At 25.6% G+C, this 21,498-nt stretch overlaps 2 protein-coding genes across 2 annotated transcripts; one reads left to right on the top strand and one right to left on the bottom strand.

The window, feature by feature from the left end:
• Positions 1–4,165: 4,165 nt before the first annotated feature.
• LOC145841089 (sepiapterin reductase-like) lies at positions 4,166–4,954 on the bottom strand. Its single transcript, XM_082948464.1, has one exon. The coding sequence runs from the start codon at positions 4,952–4,954 to the stop codon at positions 4,166–4,168; it is 789 nt and encodes a 262-aa protein (XP_082804590.1).
• Positions 4,955–8,464: 3,510 nt separating this feature from the next.
• Positions 8,465–17,230, top strand: LOC145833521 (solute carrier family 2, facilitated glucose transporter member 12-like). Its single transcript, XM_082940725.1, has 3 exons — positions 8,465–8,528; positions 8,845–8,889; positions 15,101–17,230. Exons 2-3 carry the CDS (start codon positions 8,882–8,884, stop codon positions 16,779–16,781), a joined length of 1,689 nt encoding a protein of 562 aa, XP_082796851.1. The 5' UTR covers positions 8,465–8,528; positions 8,845–8,881; the 3' UTR covers positions 16,782–17,230.
• Positions 17,231–21,498: the final 4,268 nt, after the last annotated feature.

The raw sequence follows: 21,498 nt of genomic DNA on the forward strand, positions 1-21,498 counted from the left end.
ATGTTTTAATAAGAGTTTTTACAAACACTTCCAGTATTTTTCAATGAGCATTTCAGAAGACATTTTTTGTCAAGTTTTTAAATGATATACCGTTTGTTTATTAGTACTTTTGAACCTTAAAAAACTTTTGTTTGATTACATTGAAAATTGGAAAACCTTAAAAAAAATTGTTTCAAAACTTTAATTTTTAACTAATACGGGTTTTAGTTTATGTTACTAAGGGGAAGATTGCTGTATTTAAACTGTTTAGCAAAAGTAGTGTGTACTTAATTTAAATTGTTAACTGCTTTTATAAAATTACTAAATCTGTATACAGCAAATAAAAAAAATGGTGACTAATAGTTTTCAACACTACGTGAAAATTAAAAATTGACTAATGAAAAGCTAATCTATAAATAAAAAACAGTAGAAATTCTTTATCAAACCTTATATATTTACAAGTACAAAACACTATAAAAGTATTTAATCAACTTATATACACAAAAAATATCAATATACATTTTAAACTTGTTTTTTATTTATATAGTAGTTAGTTATTTATTAAAATAAAACTTAATTAAAAATCTGTTGTAACAGAATACAGTCGATTAAATAAAATTATCAAATACCTACAAATAGATAACAAGGTTATTTAAAATTTCTGCTTTATTGCAACTGTAGTTAGAGTGTTTCAAAAAGCGTGTAAAACATTTTATTCCGATTAAAACAACTAAAACAGAAACGATCAACAAAAATAATTGTATTTTGGCTGTTAGTAAACAACTTTGTTATAATCAATAACAAATTTTATTTTTTAATTATTTTTTCAATGGAAAAACAAAAACTTCTAGTTATTTTAGAAAGTTGGACTACAAATGTTTATAATTATTTGTGTTTGTTTATTATTATTCACCATGTAACTTATGTATCAATCGTTTAGTTTCAAAATTTTTCATTTTTTTAATACGCACAGTTTAAACAAGTATACAAAATATTACTTATCATTTATCTAATACTAAAAGACGTTTTTTTTAATTCACATCAGAGTTTTTCTATTATAAAAGATTACTCGAGGCATTGAATTTATTGTAAGTGTTAGTTTTAGAAGGTACAACTAATTTTGATACTTTTAAATAGTTTATATATGAAAAATAGGTTTTAACCAACTATTGTCAGTATTTCACTTATTAAAAATTATTCATAAAAGTCAAAAAAAAATTATTTATTGTTTCAAAATGTTTATAAATTATGTTCAATGGTTTTAGTAAAACATATTACTAATCAAAGATTTTATTAAACTACTTTTTCACAAACATTAAATTTAGTTATATATTTAAGCAAACAACAAAAATAAAACTCTGTTAAGTACAGGAAAAGTGTGAAAGTAATCTAAACTTACTAAAGTTGTTACTTAAAAAACATTATATAAAAAATATGCATAAAATATATAATTAAAATTTACAAATGAGATGTTTTAACTAAAATAATATACAAAATTTAAATTGTATTATAATAAAAAGCTTAATCTTTTTGTAATATTATCACAAAAGTTTTCAAGAACTATTTATAAATAAAAGCATAAATTTTGAAAGCTTGCACAAAGCGTTTTAACACTGTAGAGTTTAAATAATTGAAATTAAACAAATCTTACTTAGACTTTTAAAGACTATTTTAACAACAGTTATTTTAATAAAAATTTTAGTTAACAGTTGATACTTTTACAGCAATAATTTCAATAAAAAATGATTAAAAGTATAAAAACTTACTTTTATTTTTAAAACTATTAAAAAGTGTTTTTCAGAGTAGCTTAAATTTTTTTATAAAATTTGCAAAAAACATTTATTGTAGATTTTTTTATTAAAACTGAATAAATAAAACTTTAAAAAAAATTTAATAGATAACATTATAATCATTAACATTCTTATGGTAAAACAAAAATTCTCCGCTGTTGAAAATATCTTCTCTTCATTGAGATATCTGAAATATTAAGTTTTAGTAAAAAATATGTTTCAGAATTTAAAAAATAAAAAAAATAATTTCATAAAAAGTTTTAAAGGTGAATTTAGCTAACTATCAATATAATATATTATATATGTAAAATAAAAAATGTCTTTCTACTTAAAAAATTTTATAATTAAACCAATAAACCTTCTTTTTAACTGCACATTAATTTTTAAGCTAGAAATTAAACGATTTTTAGGATCAAACTACTTTGAAAAAACTTATAAAATCAAGAACGTAAAAAAAAACATTTAAAATAATATTATATACATTTTTATCAGCACAAACATTAAGTATTTTAAAGAAACTCTCAGTTTTCAAAGATACACTTTAAAAATGTTCCAGGGGTACTGATAAATTATACGTTTTACATATGATGTACTGGTAACTAAAAGCAAAACTGCTATCAAAGCAGGGCCATTTAAAAATTTCAAAGGTTAACTGCTATCAAATCAGCTTGCAAGAAGTTTTAGCAAAAATGTTAGTTTTTACCTTTCATTACGGCAGAATGTTGTTTATATTTTTTAAATAAAACTTCTCTAATAACTAAGTTTTATATCTATACTGAACATAAAAAACAAGGTTTCTGTGAACCAAACGAAAAATACAACTTAGAAAACAACCTTATTTGTGCCAGAGATTTAACTTTATTTGACAAGCTTCTTCTGAAGTCTTGCATCCTAATTAACCGTCACTTTTTACCATTTTGTACAGTAAGCAAGAATCCTATCACATTTATCCATTCCTCTGTTTAATAGTTGTTAAACGTTAAAATTCATAATTTGAAACAAATAAAATATTCCTTCAAAATTAAACTGTTTTGTTAATAATAAGAATTTGTCAGAAATAATACAAAAACTATACAAAATCAAACAAATTTTAGCTAGTAAGCATTTTTGGTACCCCAAAATAGTATGTTACTTAAGTTTTAAATTATTCTATAACACTGTTCTTACAGCAACAAGTATGTATTGCATTGCCTGAATAAAAACATACATAAAATATAAAATAACAATTATTTACTCGATAAAATTTTAAAAGTATAAATTTTTACTAAATGCTTTTAGTTTAAAACCTCAATTTGGTATGAGAAAATTCTTTAAAAGTACTGAGGCATTTTACAAATACTTAACTAATGTTCTTACTTGTGTCAAAGTTTTTTTCAAAATATTAGCTATAAATTAATGAATTGTTTACCTTATGAAACAACTTTTTCAAATTTGATGAGCTGTTTATTTCTTTATTTTCTTCGTTTAAAACTGCTTCACATTGTTCTCATGCCACATAAAGGTGACAGTTTTATTGACGCAGAAGTTTTAAGCTTCATTTTATTAACAATGTCTGAAAAAATAGAAATCAAGTATAAATAAGTTGAAAATATTTACTAAGATGTCATGGATTAAATTTACAAACATATACAAAATAATAAACACTCTAAAAATAATACGAACTAGAAGATCAGTTTAAAAGTTTATCATTTTAAAAAAGTAAACAGGTATAAAATTTTGATAAAATTCTGATTCAGTAGTAAAAGCTTCTAAGAAACAATTCTACTAACTGTAATTTCCTGGTCCATAAATTTTTTGATTTTTGAGTAAAAAGTTAAACTAAATATTAAAAAAAATATTTATTAAATGCAAATTTCTTATAATATTCATAAGGTTTAGACTTAAATAACTAAGTGCAGTGCTTTTTTCTTAATTGAAACTACTGTTATCAATGCATTTTTTTTAAACTTGAATAAACAAAAAAAATTAAATTAAGTAAAATGTTGTTTAAATAGAAAAAACTCAAAACTCTACACAACTTTTTTAAGTGAAAATTAAGCATCTTAACAGCAATGTGTTTTACTTAATAACAAAAATAAAGTCAAAAAACAAAATTATACTGCTTTTATGCTAAAAATTTTTAAGTATATAAAAATTATGGAATTTATTTTTTACTCACTTAGTTATTTACTGGCAACAAATTTATTTTGATAAATGCAACTTTTGATCTAAAATTAGTTTTTATCGGGTACGTATAAATAATTATTTATAAATACTTCAGAAAAATACAAAACCAACATTTAAAGACTAAAGTCTCTACATATTAAAAAAAAGGCACCTTGTAATCAATAGTTATACTAAATGAACTAATTATAAACAAGATTGCACAAAGTTCTGAATTATTTACTTCATAGAGTTCAAACGTCATAATAATCAACGTGGGCTCCGTTTTTAAACTGCCCGCATTTCAGCACCTGCAGCATTTTAACTGCAGATTCGTCGCAACCAACACACTTGCCCTCATCCCTCACTTTCTTCACAAACTCCACACCTTCTCCTCCCACCTTGTTACCCATCCATTCATCAAGCATGTCAGTATTCATCACGCCTGGGGACCAGCTCAACACTCTCAGATCAGGGTTTTCCCCCGCAACAACCTTGAAGAGCATTTCCCGCGCGCTTTTCGCAGCACAGTACATGGAGCAGCCGGTTTGGGGTTTCAGCGCACACAAAGAAGTAATGTTGACCAGAAACTTGTTTGATATTTTGGAAGGTTTTATTTTGTTTAAGACGTTTGAGGTGAACAGTAGAAAGCTTGAGAGGTTCAAGCCGAAGAAATCAGAGACTTTTTGGTGGTCCAGGAACCCTGTGAACGGGCCAGTGTCGCCCAGTGTGGCAGCATTGTTAACAAGGAAAAAGTTTTTGTACTTAGATAGATCGAAGCTGGAGAAGCACTCATCAACTGCGCTTTGAATTCCTGCCAAGTTTGACAAATCAAACACAACTTTGACCACTTGGATATTTTTTGAGCAAACACTTTTGACCTTTTGGGCAGATTCGTTCATCTTGACCTCATTTCTTCCCACCATCACAACAACCGATCCTTCTTCCATTGATTTGCACATTTCCTCGCAGACTGCCAGTCCGAATCCTCTGGTCACTCCGGTGACTATTGCAAACGAGCTTCCTTCAAATTCAACAGACATTTTAAATTTTTTTCTTAATATCTAAAAATGAAAATTAGTTGTTAACCATGTTTTAGTTAGAACTAAATTTTAATAAAAATTCCATTTAGAAGTTTAAAGTTAGTTATATTAAAACATTTAGTTAGTTAGCCATTAGATTTTAATTATTTTTTATTAAAATTTACTATTAAATCAACTAATATGATTATATTTAAGTCATCACCAATTTGATGGTATTTTTTATATTTAAGAATTCTATCACAGACAGAAATTTCTAAATTACACTGAGAATGGAGATTTTATACCAGAAATTTACAAAAATAATATATTATGTGTTTTAACTTCTTTACCCACAAAAGCATATGTTAGTTTAATAAAGAAAAGTACCAGGTAAATTTATTGTTATTATATATTCCAGTGAACTAGCTTTGCTAGGATCTTTATTAGCAAACGATTAACTATCCATAAATATTTACATAGCATCAACGAAATACACACCTCCTACAATGTAATTACAGTCATTAATAAAAATTGGCTACTAACCTGAAAAAGCTAGTTTAATAAAAAAATAGTAGTGTGTAATTATGTTATTATTATATACTCAGTGAACATGCTTTGCTAGGATCTCTTTTAGCAACAATTAATTTTAAATGTTGAGGATTCAAAATCGATTTTATTCATAATTGTTTACATAGCATAGTACACACCTTCTACCAGTTATTACAGTCATTAATAAAAATTCAACGCCAACCTGAACTACTACTGTTTTTAGTTTAATCTTAAAAGTCATAACTTAAAATTAAAACTTAATCAACAAAGAGTTGCAGTTTAGTTTCACACAAACAAAAGTTAAATCAGGTATAAAATTCATCACACTCAGATTTTTATTAGCTTCATGTGAATTTGTTTTCATTCAAATAACTGGTAGTAAAAACATTACTTCGCACTACTCAAAAAATAATATTATTAATTTAATCTTAATCATTTAGTCTGTGTTTTAGGAACAATTAATTTTTAGGCTCATTAACCAATAATGAAAAATGTAATTAATGTTGTCAATGATATGAAAGGGATACGAAAATACTTCAGGTGTAGTATCTTGTTATTTGAAACAGTCCTAAATGTATTTTTCAGTATAGTATGTTTCATAAATTATCATTTAGCAATAACTCTTAAAATATAAGAAGTTATTAAATATGTGAGATTGACTAACAACAAAAGAGATGTAACAAAGACATACCACTTTGCAATTATTGGAATAAAAGTTTAAAAAAATACAACATATCTACCAAAACTAATAAATAATGTGGGTAGTTATCTAGGATAATGTTGCACCAAATTCAAGTTGTAATTATTTAACATTTGTTTTTTTTAACCATAACTTTAAGCTAAAAGTTATTTTTTTTAAGCCAAATATGTTTAGTCTAAAAAGATACTTTGTTTTAAACAAGCTTTATAAATTCATAAATCAAATCAAATTTATTGATCATAAACTAATAAAACTTAAATATTTATGTGTTTTTGTTTCACAATAGTGTAGTTTATACAAAGTATTGTATAGATTTGTTTGCTTTATATTGTAAAATAAGTGCAATTGAATATTTAGTTTTATTAGTTTATGATGAAAAACTTTAATTCTATTTATGTATTTGTAAAACATTGATTTAAGTCTAAAATTATAGTCAGAATAGAATTCAAACATAGTATATTTCAGTTTGATATTGGTGTGACTTCATGCTAGGTAATTACCATAATGTGATACATTCATTTAATAATCATAAGAAAAAACACAGATATCCAATTTATAAAATCTTTATTAATGTTTGTCAATAAAACTTCTTTAAGTCAAAGCTTCATGCTATCATAAGAGTAAAAGCTATCATTATCTTTGAAAGCCAACTTAACTTAAAACTTTTACAACAATTTATTTAGTACAATTTCTACACAAGTAAATAATAAATCTAACTTTATATTTTTATAATACTAATACTTTTATAGATAATTAATACTTTTATAAACTTTGTAATTAATAAGATTTATTAAGTTTTCTTCGTAAATAAATATGAAATCAATTAGACATAACAGAGTCAAATTCTTAACTTTATAATTTTTCTTAATACTGATCATTATCAGAACATTGCATTACAAAATTAACATTGCAGTCATTTAACTTAGTAGCTTGGGGAAATCTACCTAAGTCAGTTTAAGTTTTAGCACTTACATTGTAGTTTACACGTAAATGAAAAACTTTAAATTTTAAGTAATATTAGGTGTTTTGTATAACTTAACTGACAGCTGTAAGTTAAAAAAAACAAGAGTTTTAAAAAGAAATAAATAAATTGAAACTATGCTATACTTAAAGTACTAGCTAATTTTTTTAATCTATAATCTATATTTTGTAGTTTTCTGCTTTAATATGATCAAATTATTTTTTAAGCGGTTTATGTCATGCAGATGAGATCTATAATTTTCTACTAAAGTGATTTAATGCAAAATGAAGAAAAAAAAAACTTACATTAAATTAATACAAACCTCATTAGCTATATATTAAACTTTCGTATGGTTTTGTAACATCCTAAAAACCTTCTAAAACTATCTGGCATACCAAAACTTAAGTAAACATAAATTTCTACAACTTAAAATTAAGTAAACTAATAGTACGTTATAGTCTCGAGTCGACTGTCGAACTAGCTATTTTTTTTGGCACGTCAGATTAACACCAAAAAGTCATTTACAGGCCTTTACAGGTTACTTTTCTAAAAAAGATCTTTGCAGCCAATTAACTTGAAAGACTATACAGTTTTCTAAAAAATGTTATGATTATGTGATTACAAAAAAAGTTATTAACAAAGTACATAACAAACATTTTATGCCTAAATTGGCTATACATGTTCGAATTTGTAACTTCTACAACAACACTTTTTGAATAAAAACCATAATTTGTAAAAAATATATTTATGCATTTTAAAAAAGCTCTTTGATAAAATTCTAAATCCTATAGTTTGTAAACTTGATAAAAATTTAGAAACCTTTTATTTCGCTGCTTGACTTTTAAAAACTCAAAAATTTTTTGATTTTAACATTGTTTGTTTTTACTTTAATATCTGATAGAAACAGTAAGATCGAAAATACTAAAGACAAATTTATTATTTCAGTTTGATTTAGCATCATTTAATACATATAGATAAGAATAAAAATAAGTCAAGTAACCCTAAAAATAGTAAAACGTTGTTCATAATCTTAAATTAACATAAAGTATTTGAGCTATAAATGTTTAAAATTCTTGAATATAACATAGTATTTTCAAGAATTAATTCTATTTACATTGTCGATAAATAATAAAATACAACTAAGTTATAAAGTCTTAAGAAATCATTTATTATCAATTATTAACTTAAATATTTATACTACTTTTGTTTTACTTCACCACAGTACAAAAAAAAAACGCTTTTTTCTAACTCGGAAATTCCCTACTAAGCTTCATTCAAAAGCCAACCATTGTTTAAGGCTAATAATTGTCCAAACAAATCAATTTTGCCACTTTTAATGTAAGGAAGTTTCATGAAAAGTACAGAGAGGATAAACTTCAACTACAGTAAGTTATGCAGTTTATAATGAAATACTTGTTATAATTAAAATATATTGGCTTTAATGTTATTTCTAGTTAAACTAACCATGGACAAACAACTTTTCTACAAAAAAAAATTATGTTTTATTTATATATAACACTTAAATGACTAAATAAAAGTTGAAAAAGTTTATGAAATTTTATCTCAATTCTAAAATAAAAAAATTAAACTAGTTTTAAAATTTTTTATCTTCTAAAGTTTACTAATTTCAGTTGCTTACATTAGAGATGCATATTTTTAATTTTTTAATACTGCAAAAAATCCAAATAATAACTTTTACAGATCTTCTGAAAGCAACAGTTACAAACTAGTAGAAAAAATGAACAAGTTAGTTTATTGTCTAAATCTAAATACTTGTGTTTAATTATAAGAATAATTAAATTTTTCAAAAGTGAAACATTTTGTAATTCTAAAAGAAATAATTAAGTAATTAAACTGGAAATTGTTTTTATGTCCCTTTTTATTTTATATTAAATGTTTTGTATTTTAAAGTATCATTAAAAAATAGCTTGTTTTTATACAAAAAGCTTTTTTTTTGGAAAATCATATGAATTAGAATTAAAACATTTCAAAAAAAAAATGGAAGTTGGGGAAAAATTAGTATTTTTTAAAGTTAGTCTTATTTTTTGATAAAACAATATGCTACTATTTTTTACCATTTGAAAAAAATCAAGGTAGCTTTTGAGATATAAGCCATCAAAATTAGAGGGCTTAATATGTTCTTTATAGGGGACGCAAATTAAAAGACAAAATTTGACTATTTTACTAAAAATCTATAATCTCCTTCAGTTTTTGGCCAATTAAAAAAAAAAATTCAAAAAATCTTTACTTTTAAAATATAGACCTAAAATGTTTTAATATAAGATAAACAAAAAAGTTGATTATTATTTTTATAATCTGCTGCCTGCAAGTTGTTAGTAGTATTAAAAAGAAAATTTCTTTAAAGTTTGGAAAAAATTATATTAAAAATAAAGGAGGAAATATGTTTTTTAAAAACTTTTAAAATCCAAGAAAATTTGTCTTAAAAATCTTTTATTAAATATGGTTATATGGATATTTTTTGCAAAACTTGTTATATCTCACAAGTAAATGGAAATTGTTTTGTTTTAAAGAAATCATCTTATAGTAGAAACTCTAAACTTTCAGATAAGACCTAATGTTATTTTTTGTATAAAAGGAAATGTTGGACCCCCATCCACTTATTTTGTATTAAATTTCTGTTAGACATTTTTCAATGAGTTAGCATACTCAAGATAGTCATTAATTTTTTTTAGCCAATCTTGGCGTTTAGATTTTTTAAAATCTTCGCCTAAATTTTAATTCTAGTTTAAAGTCTCTGAGTCTGTTTTGTTTTCGAAATTGCTTGATGTTTTTGTTTAAAAAAACAAATATATATATGATTAAATTTGTTATTTTTATAGTTCTTAATCATTAAAAAGCAGACCATGTCCCTTTTTTAGGCTGATACTAATTTCCTTTTTTAGGTTTTCCCATTAGCTAAGCAGTTTAAAATTTTATCAAAGAGTTGCAGCTTAGTTAATATTAGCACTGATAAAATGTTGTTTTAACATATTTATTTTATTTTATTATTATAACACTTATGTTTTTCATCAACTCATATATTTTAGAAAACCCTTTTTTTTTTAAACTAAAAAAATACATTATTTTTTACAAAAATACAAATATAAATGTTTTTTAACTTTAGATGTAATTTTATTGTTGAAATTTTTGTTTTTAGAAAAATTGTATGTAATAATATTTTAAAACAAATAAAATTGAGATGCTCTTAGTAACCATTTAACCTATAAACCTAGAAAACCTGGAGTTTTAAACAAAAATAATGAAAAACATAGGAAAACCTGGAGTTTTGTACAATTTTTATTTGATATAAAATAACTTTGACTTTTTTATTTTGAGATTACAATAACAATTCTGAATTTAAAATTAAGGAGAAAAATATCACTTCAAATTTATAATTTTCTCTAACAAAGCATTGTTTCACTCGTTTAAACTAACTTAAATGAGATCCTTAATAGATTTATAAAATTTTATTCAAATAGAATTCTATCGAATTTGATGTGGTAAAATAATTGTTGTAATTAAAATTTTTTATTTACTATTTAGAGTTTTTTATTACAAAACACATTTAAACTAGCATTACAGTATTTTTTTATTAATTTTTTACTATTAAGTTTTTTTGCTTTTTATGACAACAAAACGTTGTCCCTATCAAGCTTTTTGCATTGCAACTCTTTGATAAGGTATCCAAACAAAAAATATAAATTAATTATAAATAAATATAGTATGTATTTGATATGTATGACTATGTGTAAATCTTATTTGGCAATATGGAAAAAAAAAAACAAATTTAAATAAAAAGATAAAATGTTTTAAAAACTTTAAAACAGTTGGAGAAGCAGATTTTTTGCATAGATTAATAAAATTGAAAATATTTTTACATAAGCATTTAATTATTGTTGAGTTTTAAAAAACTAAAATAAATTTGAGAAAAATTCAGGATTTGTCACTTAAAATGCTTATAAGGTTCTGAATTTTAAAAAAGAAGTATGTCTGTTTGTTTGTTTTTTATTGAATATATGTTTTTAGAGATCCAACATTTTTTACAAAAATTAATATTGGCTTTTATATAAAAGCTTTAATATAACTACAAGCCATTTTTTAATATTTAGAAGTTTATTTAATTTTTGATATATTATTGTTTTTGTAAAAAAAATTCTGCTACAAATGTGTGGAGCACACTTTTTTCATTGACAGTTTTCCTAGAAATTTTTTAGGGTAGAGAGAGACTTTTAAAGTTTTATGGACTTTGAATGTTTGAATTAATAAAACATTAAAAGTTTAAATAACAAAAACTAAAAACCATGTTTTTTTAAAGAAAACTTTTACTTTTTAAATTAAAAATATTCTGCTTAAAATTTTTAATATGCACTAATAATGGACTTACTGTAAATTTTTGAAGAAGATAGTTTAAAAATAAAAGGAAAATATATTTTTTTAATAAATATTTTTGAAGCATTATTAGTTTGTTAGTTCTCTTGTGACAGATATTAATTATTCTTAAAGTAATATAAGTTTGTATACATTAGATTAAGTTATAATGATAGTTTCTAAAATGAAATAGTAATATTAGTAATTAGATTCTGCTAAGTATGGCAGAAAAGTTATTTATTTTTGTTCCTATAAATTATAAAAGTAAACTAACTTAATTCTTTCATAAATTCAGGGTTCCACTTCCCTACATATTCCTTAAAATTTGAAATATTCCAAAAAATCCTTGAAAAAATTAAAAAAATATATGAAAATCCCTAGAAAACTTTAGATATTATGTTTTTTGCTTGGGAATTTAAATTTTTGTGATAATATAACCAATACTAATTTTTTTGGTTTTATTTGTATCTTAAAATTCTATGTGTACTTCTTTTCAGAGTGTAATATAAAATTCATTTTTAAAATATTCTTGTTGCAGTAGCAACAACAATATTTTAGCTTTTTTTTTTTCTAAAATTTTTTGAGTGAAAAGTACATTTTTGCTTACCATGTTTTTAGTGGCGTAACATACTTATTTCTCCAAAAAAGTAATTGAAGTATTTTGAAAAAAAGCTTTAATACCCAATTACAGAAAATTCAGATTGACATTGCTATCCAATTTTTTGATGTTAAAAATTTTTAAGTTATTAATCAACTACTATATCTACTATAATGTAGTTAAGATCGAAAACTGAAGTGTTTTAATATTTTAATTAGCTATATAAAATAAATTAGGCCTTTTAAAATCTATTCAAAATGCCTCTTATATCGTAACTATTATATTGATCTACTAGAATACTACTCCTACAAGTAGTTTAATACTGTTTATAGCATAAAAACTTCATTTTATTTTATAAGCTATATAAAACAGATATAAAGACTGAAACATCAAACTCTATTTTACAATAAATGTTAACTTAATAACTTTGATGATAAAAGTATAGTAATATTAACATGTAAATTAATAACAAAATTAAGTTTAAGAAAATTATAAAAAGTAGCTTATTATTGTTGTTCTGTACCACTATCTATCAAGCAAAATTTTTTTGATAATTTACCTATAATTTTTGTTTTAAATTTTAGTTGGAACCCTGTAAACTGTAGTTTATAGATTAAATATTATTATTTTTGCTAGTTAATTGTCCATATGATGGATCAGGCATCAAAACCTAGGGCACTTAAACAGAAATACACATAACAAAGTAAATCAAAATGAAACTAAAAAAAAAGTTCATTGTTTGAAACAAAGATGAAAATGTATTTTTATATAATATATATCTTTTGTATTTTTTTTCTGAATTTAATGCTTACTATGTAATTCTGTAATAAAGTTATTGCTGAGTCTGTAAAGTCTTTTGAACAATCTTTTAACAAGATTTATATAACAAAGTTTTTAATTTTGGTAGTAGCATAGTATATTAAGTTGCACTTTTTTGAAAGTAACATACTTAAAAAATACTTATTTTTGTACTGTATATAAAAGTACTGCATACTATTTGTATTTTAATGAAACATGTTGAATATTCAAATTAATATTTTTTTTTCAATTGCTGTATGGTTTCCTAGTTTTAATACTGAATTAGAAAAGAACAGTAACCTTTAGAAATTGCATGAGCATTTTAAAAATCTTAAAATGAAATTAAAAAACCTGTAGTTTATTACAAATTGAAGAAACCAACTAATTTAAGAAATATCTTTTCAAATCTTCTAAAACAAAAGAATTTCTAAGCTACATACTTCAAACTTTTAAAAACTGTTTCAAACAAAAACTTTCAGTTACTGCCAACAAAACAGCATTTTTAATTTTTTTATTTAACTCTAAGTTGATTCTAAAGATTAAGCACATATCAAATATTTTTTTTGTATGAGTAATTAAAAATATGTTTAAAATTTATTTGTTGTCATTTTTAGGGCTTAATCAAAGTCAGTTTAAGAAAATATTTAGCTGTATAGTATTTTTCTACTTATTTTTATTTTGACTTAAAAAAAAAGTTTGGCATAAAAATGACTTGTTTTAATAACTTTAACCTGTCATTTGTAAAAAGCTATCAACCGTTGGTTTTTGTTGCTACGGTTTTGTCAATTTTGTGTATTAGCAATTATATTAAGTATACTTTTTAAAGATCTATACAAAACTAACATTTTGATTTAACTTGTAAGTTCAAAATTTGTTTAACCTAATGTAGTTTAAAAATTTTTTAAAGTCTACTTAGAGATAGTTCTTTTATAGCATAATAGTAACAACGTAGTCAAGAAAAATGTCTAGTTTATTAAACTAAGCGCTAAAAGAAATCTACAGCTAAATATAAGACATGTCTTAGTTAGTAGTTATGTGTTAACATATAATTTAATCAGATTTTAATTAAGGGTATATAGGGGGTCTGCCTTGATTTTTACAAGTTGATCTTATTTTATAGAGTTTGATCTGAGCTATCAGGCATTCTTAACCACTTGGAAAAATTCAAAGTAATTTTTTAGATGTAAGCGATCAATATGACCTAAATAGATTTACCAATGGAAGGCGCAAACTATTTCAATAGAACTCTACCTTTTCTTAAACTTTAATAGAAAGTCTATCATTAAATTTTGAAAAGATTGAATGCAGAATTGTATTTAAATTTTGAAAGGAAAATTAACAAAAAAACACCTATTTCTTTTTTGTTTTTTTTTATCTAAAGTTATTATTTTTTGATATTTTAAAAATTGCAACATTAAAAGTTTTAAAAACTATAAAAGGAACGTTCTTAAAAGTTTTAGGTCTCTAGCTCAAAAATAAAAGAAAGTCTATATTTTTAGTGTTTTTTTTTTATTTCAAGAAAATGAATCCCAAAAACTTTGCTGTCCATATATTTTTATTTAAAACGTTTTACAAAAATTACAAAATCTCAAGCGTTAAATAAAATTTTTAAATTCTGTTGTAAAGATTGGCTTGTAGTTTGTACTTCAATCTTTCTTACAAGAGCCAATGTTATTTTTAATAAAAAAATATTTTGGACCCCCTGTGCCCTTATATAATTCTATATTGTCAAATAATTCACTTAAAAAGTACTACTGTTTTACCTCAGATATTAAGTAAACCTCAGATAATATATCTAATTTTAAATATAATTTCATTAGACTATACAAACAAAAACGCTTATTATAATGTTTTGTTTGAAACATAGATATTTCTTGAACATAACACTATAAAACACCCTAATAATTAAAAAAAAACTCTTCTTTAATATTCTTAAATTTGTTTTAAAAGTCTACTTTAGAATATCTCTATTATTATTTGTTAATTACAAAAAAATGCTGTGATTAAAAATTTTTAGTTGTTACTTATAGTATCATTCTGAATTTTTTGCTAAACTTTATTCAAAATCATTATCTAATGTAGGTGATTTACTTTCAAACTTTTTAAAAAGTAATAGAATTTCAATAAGTGTTATAATGTTTTTTTGAGTTAGAAGTAAGTTAAAAACACATATCTAAAACTTTTATTTTTCAGAAACGACCTGAAGTTCCCCAGAAACATTCTTCTCCACGTGGGAGTGGTGGCCATGGGAGGTGGTATCCTCTTTGGCTACGACTTGGGAATAATATCCGGTGCCCTTCCACAACTCAAGAACTCCTTCCACCTTTCCTGCTTCCAACAAGAACTTGTCGTCAGCTGCACATTGGTAGGAGCCCTGCTTGGCTCCCTCTTTGCAGGCTTTGTTGTGGACACATATGGCAGGAGGAGCTGCATCATATTTTCAGTGTCCGTGTTTTTCATATCCTCCATACTGCTGGCGTTCACACCAATCCTGTCAATCTTGTACTTTGGCAGGACGTTGGTGGGGTTTGCCATCGCTTTGTCAGCGGCCTCTGAGTGCGTTTACGTGACAGAGCTGGCCCCTTCCCACGTGAGAGGCAGCCTTGTTTCATTGAACGAGGTCGGCATCACCATTGGCTTCCTGCTGGCTTATGTTGCCAACACGGTGTTTTCACTCAGCCAGTCCCATGGGTGGAGGCTCATGTTCGGATCAGCCTTGGCCTTCTGCTTGGTGGTGTTCTACTCCACCTACAAGCTGCCCAAAAGCCCCAGGTACTTGATTCTGAACAACCAGTACAGCAATGCGAGGTCAGCCTTGAGCAAAATCAGGTGTCAGACAACAGACAAGGAGAGAACTGCAGTTGAGAGGGAATTTATTGCCATGAATTTTGTCAAAGAAGAAGCAGTCAACAACGAAGAAGGCTTTCTATTGAGCCTGATCAAGCAAGTAACTTCCCCTGCGTTGGTAATTGGCTGCGTGCTTGTCTTCATTCAGCAGGCAACTGGGGAACCAAACATGCTGATTTATGCAAACACCATATTTGAAGCTGTTGGTTACAGCAGCCAGCAGAGTGCTAACTTGGGAGCATTGGGGTTGGGCATGGTGAAAGTTGTTTCTACAGTTGTGTGTCTCTTTTTGGTAGATAATTACGGCAGAAAAACTTTCTTAATAGTAGGTGGTTGCCTGATGACCTTTTCCACGTTTGCTCTGTCTTTTCTTACGTCAAATTTTGGTTTTGTAAATTACAATGCTTGCAATGAGATAGGTACAACTTATATTACCCAGAACCAGTCTACATACAGTTTTGATACCACACAACCTACTGTTACAAACCATACTATAGTCAGCAATTTCACACAAAACTACACAGAGTACTCACCTCTAAACACCTCACAAATTCTTAATTCCACACAATTTCTCAATTCCACACATATCAACGGTACATTAGAAAGCAGTGAAACAACCAGTGCACTTGGCAAATCGCTCTCACTGGTGTTTCTGTTCGTCTACATCGCTGCCTTCTCGTTCAGCTTTGGCCCCCTCAACTGGATAATCCAGAGCGAAATTTACCCGACCAAGTACAGGGGCCGGTTCTTTGCCATCTCCACCGCCCTCAACTGGCTGTTTAATCTTCTCATTTCTTCAACGTTTCTCAATTTTATCACCGCTAGTGGGGGTCTCAGCTTGCCTTTCCTCGTGTACAGCATACTGACGCTGCTGGCTGTTGCCTTCATCTGCAAGTTCGTGCCTGAAACGCGCGGGAAAACGCTGGAAGAAATCGACCTGCTCATGTCGAAAAAGTCCCTGAACTGCAACTGCACGAACTTTTGCTCTGGTAAAAACGATTCGCTGCACATGCCTTTGATTGAGTGAGTTTTGTTGTTTGTACATTTTCGTAGTACTTAAGCCTTTGTTTTCCACCTTAAGGTACATTTGAAATAACAATGTGTACATCAAACAAAAATATTGCACCTTTTCAGTTTAATCTGCTATTTATTAAAACAGTACAATTGTTTTTTTTTTTCTACACTTAATCACAAATGTTTCTATAAAAACTATGTTTTTAAGAACTGCATTGAATTTTTAGCATACATTTTGCACACACACTCTTTTAGCATATTTTAATTAACTATGTAAAATTCGAAAATAGATATTGCTACCTTTTCTGTTTAATCAACTTTTTATTAAAACAACTAAAATGCTTTTTTTAGGTATTAAATTAGCAAAGTTTTTATTAAAAACTACGTGCTAAAGTTTGGCTTGGAATTCTTTACATTTTGTACACATGTTCTTTTAACATTAGCTGTGATATTTTTGAGTTTTTTGCCTTCATTCCAAGTTTTATGTTAATTGACTTGAATATAGTATAAACTGAAAGTTAATCTGAGTTTTAACGTAATTAAATGACAAATACAATAATAATTAATTTTGATAGTAGAAAATAAACTTCTGTACACAAACTTTATTGTTTAGCTTAAAACAAAAATCATGTTTTTTATGTTATCAAAACAATGTTATCTAGTCATATTTTTTTACGAATACAATCCAACTTAACTGTTTCCCAAGTACTTTGTATTAAATTTGTTTATCAAAAGTTTTTTAATAAGAATTTATTACATTGTTAAATGTGTTTCTTTTCGCTAACTCTATTAGAAAAGTAATGATTTTAGTAAAGTTTAACATTTTCATACATTCTTACACAATATTTTAATAGTTCCAACCTATGTTGTGTAATAAATAGAATACTTGAATTTTAGTGAAGCCCTGCTATTTTTTAATTTGAAACACAACAGAAAGTAATTATAATTGCACAATGTTTATGTTTCATACTGTACAGTTTTTTGTTTTACTACGCAATGTAATACTATTGCTTTTGTTTTGGTGTTTTCTGTGGTGATATGAATCATTTATGAATGTATATACTTTCATGCGACAATTTTTTTTAGTTTTTCCTTAGTTTTATTGTATACTAACAACTATCTTGTATGGTACTCTATTTAATAACTTTTAATAGAACTTCCTTATTCAACATAGTATTCCTAAAAGTTTTTTTTTAATAAATTTATATTTACAGCGTCAATTCCAAGTATGCAACTTCTGTTATCTAGCCTTTTAAATTTTGCCAAAAAATATTTTTTAAAGATTACTAACTAGCTTTTAAAGAATTTTTAGTGTTTAAATACATATTTCAAAATTAAAAAAAACTATGTATATTGTTTTAACGTTCAAACAACTTCATATATATGTATTTAAATTGCTTATTTCTTGCTTTTTTTGTTCAATAAATGGTAATTTATAGACTAAGGTTGGTTTTTTTCTTTAAATAAGTCTTTAATGTTTTGAATTGTTTTGAACTATTCTTAAAAATTTTTTAAAGACAGTATAATTAGCTTAGAAATGAAACTATTTATATTTAAAAACTTAATTTTACAAAGTTTTGGATTTTTTATTATTTTTAAAAGGTAAATAAAACAAATGGTTATTTTCTTATTAACAACTGGGCTTTAAACACTTACTATACTAAACAATTTTGAGTGCTTACAATATAGAATAAGTGAATTACGAGTAAAAGTTATAGCGGTCAACGGGTTGTTGTGTTTTCAACGGGAAGTGTTTGTTCTAGCACTTGAAAATTCGTATAAGTTCAATGGTGGCTTGTTACAAAACGTTTCCCCTCGTATTTCCATACTTATGTGCTGAAACACAGAAGTTAATCGGTTTACTCTAAACCACTTGTGTACTGTTAGGTTCAAACTTTAAAGTTGTTATAAATGTTTGATAATATGAGTGAATAAAAAAAGTTTTTTTAATCCAAGATAACAAAAAAGTTGTGTAAGGAATTGTGTCTAAACCTTTTTTGATTATATTTTTAATTTAAAAAAAACTATTTATTCAATTAAAATTAAATCTTTAAAAATAAGTATTTCAGTATCTATAAACAGCTTTAAAATTGCATAACAAAAATCTAAACTACTTTACGAAATGCCTGCAATTACCAAATATCTCTATGACCGCTGCTTTATAAACCGAATTTGAACTTGAAAATTTTTTGTTACCTAAGGTAAAACCACATTATTTTTGTGAACTGAACTAATAACTATCACAATTACATGAATTGAAATATGTTTTTTTAAAAGAAAATTTCGTAAACTTAATCATTGATTAGTAAAGTTTTTATATTTCACTAAGTGATTAAGAACATTTAATTAAACTTACATTTATTTTAACTAGTACTTACAGTTACATAAGTTTAACATTGATTGAAAGATTAAATATTACATAAATCTATATTATTTTGAATAGTTTTAATAAAATAAGCTCGGGTAATTTTAAAACTATTTAAGTATAAATTGTAAAAATTAATATGGCCTAAATATTATAATAAATTAATCTTTAATATCAAACTTAAATTGTTTTTTTTTTGAAAAAAGTAAATTATGAAATTGATTGTATATTATACAAGTTATTTTAACTAAAAAAGCTAACTCTGTATCAAGTAACACTTTAAAAATCTAGACTTAGTTTATTTTTACAACTTCATATATGTAACTTGAAAAGTGAACCTATAAAAACTTGCTTGTTTTTAGCAAATTTTATATACCATATTGTTTGCTATTTTAATCATTTGTTGACAGAATTTATATTTCTGAGTATATTTTAAAATGGAAACTATTTAAAAGTTTTTTGTATGTTACTTGGTTTGGCTGAACGTATAAGTTTTGTTAAAGTTTTTCTTTAAATACTTCAGTTTTTTCGTTTTTTCTTACTCTTAGTTTTTTTTAGTAAATTTGATTATTTTTTTTTAAATAGTAGTTTTTATTAAACGATATTAAGTTATTAGATTGAGACAAATTTCAGTTTTTCAAATTCACAACAAACGAAACTAATAGTTGAAGTCAGTTTATTGAACACGCAACTCAACAAATGTCGCTCTCAATTTCGCACAACGCGTAGAGGGTCGTGTCGCCGCACGAGGCGTTGTATATGAGCTGGTTACTGACGCTGACGTAACCGCAGTTCTGGCCGTAACCGTTTGGGTCTCCCCACGCGTAAGCGGCCGCCGACACGTCGAAGTCGTCGCCCGAGGACCAGTACCGCCACCTGTTCTGTTCGTAGGCGTCCGTCAAGCCGATCCAGATGTGACCGAGCCCGCCCGTGTACGCCACCTCGCGGTCAAATATCGAATTTGGCTGCAAAATATTTGTTGCTTTTTTATTACAGAGCTTTTACGAATAATTTTAAGTCGCGTAAGCTATTTCTTTGCTAATTTTCTTGACATTACCACTTTTGTGTAATCTTTTTAAAGTGCATGTTCAAATAACTTCATTTACTTTTAAGTACAGTGTTTATTATGATTATAGTTATAACTATAGTTACATATAAATGATAAAAAATATTTTAATTAGTAAAGTAGTTAAACTATTGTATCAGAATCAAAATTAAACATCTTAAAAATCTTTTTATTTTAATTGCGATGAAGTTTTTTGTTGGTTCTGCAAGCTACAAATCATTTACTATTTGTTTAATTTTTTAAAACGTTTTTAAGTTTATATAGTTTTGTTTATTTAAGGATAGTAAAATAAATAACTCGCTCTTTAGCAAAAAACTTATACTTTGATTTTTTATATAAAGTTTGTTTATTTTTAGTAATTATAAACTATATTAATACAAACGTTTATGCACTGTTTTGTTTAATTACCTGGTTTCGGTGAGCGTGAGCTGACCTTGTCAAATAACAACAAAACATTAAATAATAGTAATTATTAAAAAAATATACAACAAAACTTTTTCTTCATTATTAACTTAAACTTATTTATAAATTTTTAAAGTCTGATAATTCAATACTTTATTGCGTTTTTTACCTTCCTTTTCAAAAAATTAAAAAAAAATCTTATGAAGAAAATCGCTTTTGCTTTATAATAACCAGCGCTACCGCGTTGTCAAACGTAGTAATTTTTTGCTTTAAAATTCAGTCTACTTTTAAAGATATAAAAACTAAAAGTTTTTTGAGTGCTGATTGCTTATTTAAAATGCTCACCCTAGCTAATAAATCTTTTAAAAAAGTTTAAATTTGGTTGTGGAAGAACAAAATTTACGGCCAAATAACAGTTGAGTAGTATGAACTTTGTTAAAAGTAACAATAAAAAATTATTAAATTTAAATTTTTGATTTATTCTAACTAGGTTTATATAATTGCCAAAAAGTCCACACACTTTAAAGAGTCAAGTAAAAACCGCCATGCCTTATATCAAATATAAAGGAAACTCGAAGTAATCATGAATAACATATTTTAAAAACAATTTGTAGTACAAAGAGTAAAAGAGCAATCCAGTAATTTAAGTGATGACAGTCAAGTTGCTTGTACAAACATATACTTTATTGATCTTTAGGAAATTGTACTTGTAGATATATCAATGAAATTGAAACTAATTTAACTATCCATTGAGATTGTTTTTAACTATAATAGTATAAACTTTGTCTAGTCACTTTGAAAAAAGCTTAGATATTTATTGCAAACTATTTTTGATACAAGAAAATGTTTGTTTAACAGACATTTCTACTGATCAATAACTATATAGTAAAAAAACGC

The sequence above is a fragment of the Thalia democratica genome, chromosome 1 (genome assembly GCF_965202585.1).
Source record: "Thalia democratica chromosome 1, ktThaDemo2.hap1.1, whole genome shotgun sequence".
Taxonomy (NCBI): Eukaryota; Metazoa; Chordata; class Thaliacea; order Salpida; family Salpidae; genus Thalia; species Thalia democratica.